The sequence below is a fragment of the Enhydra lutris genome, unplaced genomic scaffold (assembly GCF_002288905.1).
Source record: "Enhydra lutris kenyoni isolate GAN:26980312 unplaced genomic scaffold, ASM228890v2 scaffoldscaffold34, whole genome shotgun sequence".
Taxonomy (NCBI): Eukaryota; Metazoa; Chordata; class Mammalia; order Carnivora; family Mustelidae; genus Enhydra; species Enhydra lutris.
Genome location: NW_019154118.1, coordinates 19,367,402 through 19,376,381, shown reverse-complemented (window position 1 = coordinate 19,376,381; position 8,980 = coordinate 19,367,402). Strand labels below are relative to the sequence as shown.

The window sequence follows — 8,980 nt, the reverse complement described above, 5'->3', positions numbered from 1 at the left end:
GATTTTTTTTTTTTTTTTTTTTTTTTAATTTCTTTTCAGCGTAACATCCAACCACTTTTGTAGACTCTTCAAAGATATCTCAGGTGGAGGAAAAAAGTTTACCTCCCTGAGAATTTCTTTGGAAAAATATATACAAGTAAATAAGTTGTTTTTAGTTTAAGGTTAGAGTGCCCATCATTTTTGTAAGGAAATTTATACTTTTTACCCCTTGAACATACACAGGTCTAACCTGATTTAAGAAAACCCAAAATGAAAAGATCTAAACTATGAGACAAATCAATTAGTGATTTGATTCTAAGTATTGTAAAATTTAAAGCATTTGATAAAGTGGTTTTCTGTAGAGCAAGCTACTTTTTTAGGAATTGAGGAATAAGGTATAATTTCTTAAAACTAATATCCAGTTTATGTTAAAGAACTTTTCATTCCTTGCTCCCCCAGACCTGTTCTTCCTCCCTATCACAGTAAATGTCTTTGTAATTGCTCAAGGCCCAAATCTAGATTTTATCCTTTATTTTTCTTTTCCCCCTCATCTGTCATATCTAGTAGAACAAATCCTTTTCAACCTAGGCCTCTGCACTAGCCCTGGGATTGATGAGTTTGTTTTTTTTTTTTTTCTGTGAAGGGCCATATAGTTAATGTTCAGACTTTGCAGGCCCAGCCACTGTAATAGGCTGCCTAGTGAAGGTGTAAAGTCTACAGAAGACAAATGTGTGTCGTATCATCTGTGTGGGGGGTGACTGGGGGAAGTTACAGGTCCTTGTGACACTACATAGATAAAACAGACACAGGAGTGTTAAAGAAATGGGATTTGGACCACAGGCTCTATAGCTTGCTCCCCCCATGCTAATTCTTCCCTCAGCTGCAATGTTTTGCTTCCAAGTAATCTTGTTACTCCGTTTTTACTTCAAATGTGCCTCCTCTTTAGAAAGACAATCCCTGACCAGCCGAGCTAAAATAGAACATCAATTATTATATCACTGTTACAAGGTGAAGTTGTTTTACTATCTGAATCCTTACTCTTATCCGTGAGAGCAAATAGATATGTTGTCTTTCTTGTTCATTCCTACCTTTGACACTGTGTCTGGCTTATGATTGGTATATAGTAAGTATTTGTTAAATGGATGATTATATGTTGGTTGTTTTACTCTTCACAGATATGAAAGGAGTGTGGATAGCATGAGTCCATCAGTACAGATAATTCAGAGATCTTTCTCTTCTCCAGAAAATTTTCAGAGACAAGCAGTGGTAGGTTGATTTTCTTCTTTTCTCTTCTTTTCTTCTCTAGTTTTTAAAAAAATATTTCATTTATTCATTTGAGAGAGATAGAGAGAGCACAAGCAGGGGGAAGGGCAGAGGGAGAAGGAGAAGCGCAGACTCCCTGCTGAGTTGGGAGCCGGATGTGGTGCTTGATCCCAGGACCTGGGGATCATGACCTGAGCCGAAGGCATATGCTTAACCAACTGAGCCACCCAGGTGCCCCTTCTCTCCTTTCCCTTTCCTCTTCTTTTTCTTAATAAAGTAGTAATTCCCTTTATTTAAAAAAAAACTAGCACACACCCACAGACACAAAACTAGCACATATCTGTGTTGTACTTTTTACTTACAGGTACAAACTATTCTCTTAGTAGCCATGAAAAATACCATGCAGTCTACAAATAGAGTAATTTCTAAGATATTACCTAAAATGTTAGTTTCATGAGGAGTAAATTATCAAATTCTTGAATTTAAAGCAAATTAGACCTTGATTAGCATCTACTCGTGCTAGAATTGGGGTTACCCAAACGTCTAGACTAAGCCTTTAAGTAGCTTACACATACATACACACTCATATTCACTCACACACACACAAATGAAACCCCTAGAAAAATAAAAATAGTTACAATGTATTGATTATGTAATATGTGTCAGGCAGTATCACCCAAAAGTGTTACATACATTACTTATTCTTTAGGGTAACTGAGATATATCCTATTGTAATACATAGGAAAATTAAGGGTGAGAAAGGTCATAAATTAGCAAGTAGCTGGATTGAGATTACAATTGTAGCCTGCTAAAATTTGAAACCATGCTTTGAAGTGTTACCCAGAAAATTTAATGAGGAAGAGCAACACAATAAAAATAATTAAAGTAGAAAACCCAGAAAATCATGATTAAGTTACTGAATAAAATCACATTTCAAAAATAAAATACATTTGATAACTGTTTAGTGCAACAGACTATGATGTACACTTGCAAATACAATTTAGTTTATGAAGTTTTCAAAATTGTCAGAAGTCTTTCATCTTAAAAAGACAAAAGCAGAAGTTCATAATTGCTTTTACCCATAATTTGTGGATCTGGAGGGTTTTAAACTCAGCTTCTCAAAAATAGTCACATTTGATATATTGAATGCTTGCTGAAACATTCATTCTTTCAACATGCAGTCTAGATTTTTACCAGCTAATTAACATCATGCTACGAACTTTCATCTCTCTCACGGCTGAAAAATAAAATTTATGCCTCATTTACTTTCCACTACAAATAAACTAAAATGTACTTCTTGAGACATGCTTTTTCAGGCTAAATGTGACTTATAACTGAAGTTAAATAATGTTTCTAGAGGTTGCGCGGAAATAAAACTCAGACATCTTCAACTTGAACTTCTAAAACCCCCCAAAACTTAGAATGTTCAAATAGGGGTGCCTGGGTGGCTCATTTGGTTAAGCATCTGACTTTTAATTTCAGCTCAGATCAGGATCTCAGGGTCATGAGATCGAGTCCCATGTTTGGCTCTGCACTCAGTGGGGAGTCTGCATGAGATTCTCTCTTTCCTGCCCCTGTCCTTACTGGCACATGTGTGTGCACTCACACATGCGTGTTTGCTCGCTCATGCTCTCTCTCTCTAAAATAAATGTTTAAAAAATTGTTTAGGGGCGCCTGGGTGGCTCAGTGGGTTAAAGCCTCTGCCTTCGGCTTGGGTCATGGTGTCAGGGTCCTGGGATCAAGCCATGCATTGGGCTTTCTGCTCGGCGGGGAGCCTGCCCCCCACCCCACCGCCTCTGCCTGCCTCTCTGCCTACATGTGATCTCTCTCTGTCAAATAAATAAATAAAATCTTTAACAAAAAAAAAAAAATGTTCAAATGATTCTTGGGTAATTTCCTAATTTTTAGTTAGACTAGTGTGATCTCCGTACGTTGATCACCCATTTTGATTTTCACTGGGCTGAAGAACATATTCAACAGATTGAAGATAAGTGGAACAACTGCATTTCATATCTGTATTTTTCTTGAGCCGTTATGGAGGGTTGTATGTGTGTGTTCAAGGACTGGAGATGTATTCCCTGATATTCTTGGAACCTGTGCTCAAGGGCTTCTTACAATACATTGTCCTTAATGCTTAAAAACAGTACTTAAATACATTGATTGGAGTCTTTGACCAGTTTCCTCTTGATTTCCATTTTTTTTTTGTAATAATGAGACTGTGCGACTAGGCTTAAAATCTTTGGTGTGTTTTACGATTCCATCTTTGTCTCCAGTCTTTCATTTTTTTTCATTTTGTCACGAAGTCCTGTATTTTTTTCTTTTTCTTGAGTTCATTTCCTCTTTTTTCTTTGCCCAAATCACAGTGTTGGCTTGTGACCCCTCAACCTTTTGCAGGTCTGCAAAATATAAATACAAGTAAAGTAAACTTGAGGGACCAGTATAAAGGGAAGTCAGCTTTTCTGTACACACCACAGATTGTGGTGTAGGCTTTTAAAAAAAAAACATTGCTGGCTAATACTTAACCACGGGCAGAATTTGGGGACCACTGGTCTGGTCAGTTTGTACTTGTCTCCATTTTCTTCTTGCTAGCCCATCTCTCACACTGTTTCTAAATGAATGTTAATAACCCTGTTTTGCTTATCTTCCTGATAATTTGATTTTCCATCGTTTGCAAGATAAAGTCTGAATTCCCTAGCCTAGTTATGAGGCACTGCCATCATCTGGTGCCAATAAAGCTTTCTAGCCTAACTGTCCATTATTCACTGCTTATGAGATCTCTAATCAGTCAGAATTCTTGCTGTTCTACAAACTCATTCTGTTTCCTTATTTTCTTCGTGCAATTTCCCTTCCTTGGTATACTTCCCCCTTAAAATATTCCATCCATACTTTAATACTTAGATAATATGCCACCTTCATGAAGCCTTTCCTAATGATCCTGAGCTCTTGGCTCTTTATGTGTCCACCAGACCATGATTTACATTATAATCATTTGTATGGCCTCTTCTAAGTTGTATTCTTGAGGGCAAGGAGTAGTTATGTACAGATATCATGCAGGTATACATTGGAGCGAACAAAGCCATCATGTGTTTTTTTACTTCAAGTTCTGTTTAACCTAAGATCCATCTGGGCAAGAGTAATTTTGCTTTCCCATCATTATCTATTTGGTTCACTGTGGCTAAGTATATATATTGGCTTTGATACCTAGAAATACTTGGCAGTTAACATTTCTTTCTTTTTCTCTTCTCTTAGATGAACAGTGTTCTGAGACAGATGTCCTATGGTGGGAAATTTGGTTCTCCACATCTGGATCCATCAGGATTTTCCCCGTCACATAGTCACAGTTTTAATCAGTCTTCAAGCTCCCAGTGGCGCCAAGATACACCATCATCACAGCGTAAAGTCAGACAGAATTCTCATCCTTACATACCAGATAGACATCATAGCCGTGAACAACGTTACACTGATCATGGGTCTGACCATCATTACCGAGGAAACAGAGATGACTACTTCTATGAAGATAGGAATCCTGATGGCTATGATAACAGAAGAGACAGTAGTCGAGATGGAAAATGGCGTTCATCTCGACATTAACAAGTACTAAAAGGACGATGTTATAGGGTCATTCTAGGTCCCTTTGGCTAAATTGACCTGGAAATGTTTTGTTAAACTGTACAGAACAGCTTTACAAGTTGCCACGTTTCTTTATAAAATTTTTAAAACCTATAGCTACAGTCTAATACAGAAATAAGAGTTGTGGTTCCCGTTTTATTACATTTTAGTAACCTTTCACCTCAGGGTTTTATGAAGAGGAAAGGGTTTTTTTTGCAAAAGAAAGTGCCACAATTCCTAATCATTTTAGATAAATGAAGAAGGGATGTATTATATGGGTTGGTTGTATTATAAAGCAAATATTTTAATTATTATCTTTTTGTATTGCAAGAAGTTTCTTGTTAGTGAATCAGATTTTGGTGTGTATAATAGAAAACATTCAAGTTCTGATAGTCTGAATTGACTAGCAGTATTTTGTTAAATGAGAAAATGTAATTTCAGTGATTCATTTTACATAGAAAGCATATTGGTAAAGTTTGGGGATAAATCATTTGACTTCGCAAGAGAATTTTTAGTGTAAGTTCTGTGCCATGATCTTTTGAGTTTTACTCTAATTGAACATAAAATTGTAAATTTATACATGCTATCTCATTCTAAAATTTTAGAATTTGCTCATTAAATCAAGTTTGATGTATAACTGAAGTCCCTCAGGAAGTTAAATATTTCTAAATGTATTTTTTTACATTAAAATACAGTGTTAATATAAATCCCCCTTTTCAGGAAGAACACAAATGTAAATGCATAGTCAGATAAAAATGGTAAAATGTTTTACTAAAAGTATGCTTTTTGGGGGTGGGGGGGGAGTTCCTGAAGCCTTTAAGAGCTGCCTCTGTCACTCAAATTTTAAAAATTTTAACATTTTCAAAGTGCCCAGGACATGTTATAAGGATATGCTTTATTATGGAGATTGTACAGCTTGCTTTTTTGTTTGCACATTTGAAAGAATTTAGTCTTAAACATTTTCTGATTTAAAAATTTTAAAATCTTGTTTAGCAGAACTTTTGTGTATCAAGATGCTGTTTCCCCTTTGTTGTAGAACTTGTTTATAAAAATGTTATTCCTTGAAAATTTTTGATCCTTTTTAGTATTAACCACAGCATTTGTACTCTGTTGCTTTTTAATATATTGAAAACATAAAAAGGAGCGTGCCTTATTTTTTTTGACATCACTAACTTTGAAGACATTGTGTACAACATTAGCAGGATGCTTCAGTTCAGTGATTGCCTAATGTTAAGAACGTCTGTTCTTAGAGCATCCTGAAATAGTCCTTTTGTACATACAGAACTTAATGTTTTACAATCAGATCTTCAGTGACATGATTATAGAGCATTATGAACTGTTACCTCCTTGAGAGTTCACATACTCTCAGGTCTTCCCTATTTATAAATAAAATGCATGGAGTTTTAGGTAAATGGAGCCATTTACTCAACCTAGAGAGTGTTAGGATCAAAAATTTCTCTTTGCTTTAGCATTTTAATAGAAAGAGTTGTTTCCAATGAGCTTATTCTCAGGTATTTTACCTTTATGACTATTCGGTAGCTTTTACAGAGATTCACAAAGATTAATTCTGGTTTATTGTAGTTTATCTGTGGGTCAGATCTTTTCATATTGATTCATAGGTAATCCTGCTTCAGAATGATCCTTTTATGTTTTAATGACGGGACGCACCCCTTTTGAGGTTCCAGTGAATCTTTTCACTTCAACCTCAGCCAGTTGAGGGTAATCAAACTAATAAATGTCCTGTGTAAGAGGATCAAACAAGACAGCGTCAACAAACTGAATATGTTAGATGATTCACGTGGGTTTGGGAGCTGCAGTAGAAAGGAGTGGTTTTTGTGGGAGCAGTTTCTCCCCAGATGTTCATGAGCAACCATTCTTACAATGTTCTGTAGAATAAGGGTTCTGTAATCAAGTGTTTTGGTAAATGTTTGGGACTATAACTTTGGGTGGCTTTCTTTAGTGACAACACCATAAAGTTTCTGACAAGTACTGTAGTAAAGAAATCCTTGGGCTTACCGTAGTATTTTCCAAACTTACTTGACCCTTATTTGACCCTTTTGTACATAATACATATTAAGGTACTAAGACTTCCAAAGAATCTGACTCAACCCTTCTCCATCCAATCAACCAACATTTTTTATACTATTTTGTAGTCATGCCATGTAGGTCCATAAACCTCACACCAATTGCCATGATCCGAGAAGGGGTAGTCCTCAATAGGATTACTCCAACAGCATCCAATGTGCCAGTTTATGTATTACAATAGTACCCTGTGTTTCTCTTGTCATAGCCTTATACTGTGTTATAATTTTCTTTTTATCTGTATCTCTTGAGGTAACTCCATGAAGGCAGAGGCCATATCTTAACCACTGAATTCTCAGTATCCAGTGCCTGGCACTACAGTAATACTTGGTAAATTTTTGATGGATAAATGAACATATGTCAAATAATTGAATAAAAAAGGGAGGCTTCAGCATAGTAGTGTTTTTTTAATCAGTTTCCTAATCCTGAACCATCATTGTGTCCTGTTATAATTATGCCTTTAATATACTCTACAATTCTATCTTTCAAAAATGTTAAGATTTAGATAGTACTCAGGTTTTCTTTTAAAAATTGTTTATTAGTTTGGTTTGGGAATTATAGTTCTGCTAGTTTTATGGAATGAGTTGGTAAGCTTATCTTTTTCTATGCCCTGGCGAGAAAATTGAATAATATAGGAATTATGTTAATTTAAGACTTGAGCTCCTAAAACAGTCTTAGAAGTAAATGATTTCCCCCCCACCCCATTTTCCTTTATTAACCATGGGGGAAACTATTTGTTTCCTCCTTTCTCCGAAATCAATTTGAATAATTTCTACCTTTCTAAAAAAAAAAAAAATCAACATTATCTTTCCAAATTAACTGATAGACAGTTGTACACGGTATTTCTTACAATTTTTGTTAAACTCTTCCTCCAGTTAGAGTCCAGTCTTAGTTCTGATCTATTTTACTTTCCCTCCTACAACCTGGTCAGACTTACTAGAGGCTATGCTGTAACACAGTTTACATTTATATATATAAAAGCCCCTCACTGCATTTTTTCTTTTTTCTTTCTTTTTTTTTTTAAGATTTATGTATTTATTTGACAGAGCAGGGGGAGAGGCAGGCAGAGGGAGAGCCCAGCAGGGGCTTGATCCCAGGACCCTGGGATCATGACCTGAGCTAAAGGCAGACACTTAACTGGCGGAGCCAAGCAGGTGCCCTGTTTTTGTTTTTGAAACATTATCTTTTAAAGATATTTAAATAAAAATCATAGATATTATTCCAGTACTTATCATTTCTGGAGCTCTTCATTCCTCTGTGTGCATCCGTTTATCTGTCTGCTATTCTACCTGAAGTGTTCTGGATATCTCTTACAGTGCGGGCTTGCTGGTGATGAATTCTTTTAGCTTTCACGTCCGAAGAAGTATTTTTCACCCTTGTTTCTGAAATATCTTTTTGTTGGGTACAGAACTCTAACTTGACAGGCTTTTTTTTTTTTTTTAATTCCTTTCAATACTTCAAAAATGTGGCTCCACTGTCATCCTGCTTTTATTTTTTCCTGCAAGAAATATGCTGTCAGGTATATAATGTGTCATTTTTCTCTGGCTGGCTTTGAGCAATTGGATGAAAAATGTGTCTTAATACAGTTTTTTTTTTTCATGTCCCTTTTGCTTGGAGTTCATTGAGCTTCATGGATCTGCAGGTTTATAGTTTTCATCAAAATTGGAAACATTTTGGCCATTATTAAAAACAATGTTTTGTCCTCACTTTCCTCTTGGGAAACTCCAACTACAGTTATATGAGACCGTGTGATGTGATCCCATAGCTCACGGATACACTGTTTATTTTTTAAATCATTTTTCCTCTGTTTCATTTTGGATAGTTGTATCACTAGGTCTTCAAGCCTCCTTGTCTTTTTTTTCCCCGCAGTGTCTAGTCAGCAATTACTTCCAATAGAATCTTCATCTTAGACATTGTAGTTTTTCTCTCTGCAAGTTTGATTGACATCACTTCTGATTGTTCCTCATTCTTTCTTCAGCTCTAGTGAGGTACAGTTGACAAAACTGTAAGCTATTTAAAGTATACAACATAATTCCCTGTACTTGTG

The 8,980-nt window shown here is 35.8% G+C and overlaps 1 protein-coding gene across 3 annotated transcripts in view; it reads left to right on the top strand.

Annotated features, from left to right (window-relative positions):
* Positions 1-5,991, top strand: part of LOC111153810 (RNA binding motif protein 7) — a 10,664-nt gene extending 4,673 nt beyond the window's left edge. For 2 of the 3 annotated variants that reach the window (XM_022513054.1, XM_022513057.1), the window contains 2 exons: positions 1,155-1,245; positions 4,492-5,991. In XM_022513054.1, the coding sequence (XP_022368762.1) occupies positions 1,155-1,245; positions 4,492-4,833 (433 nt within the window). In that variant the 3' untranslated portion in view covers positions 4,834-5,991. The remainder of the gene's footprint in view (positions 1-1,154; positions 1,246-4,491) is intronic. The other variant, XM_022513055.1, reaches the window with a different exon arrangement.
* The last annotated feature ends 2,989 nt before the right edge of the window (positions 5,992-8,980 follow it).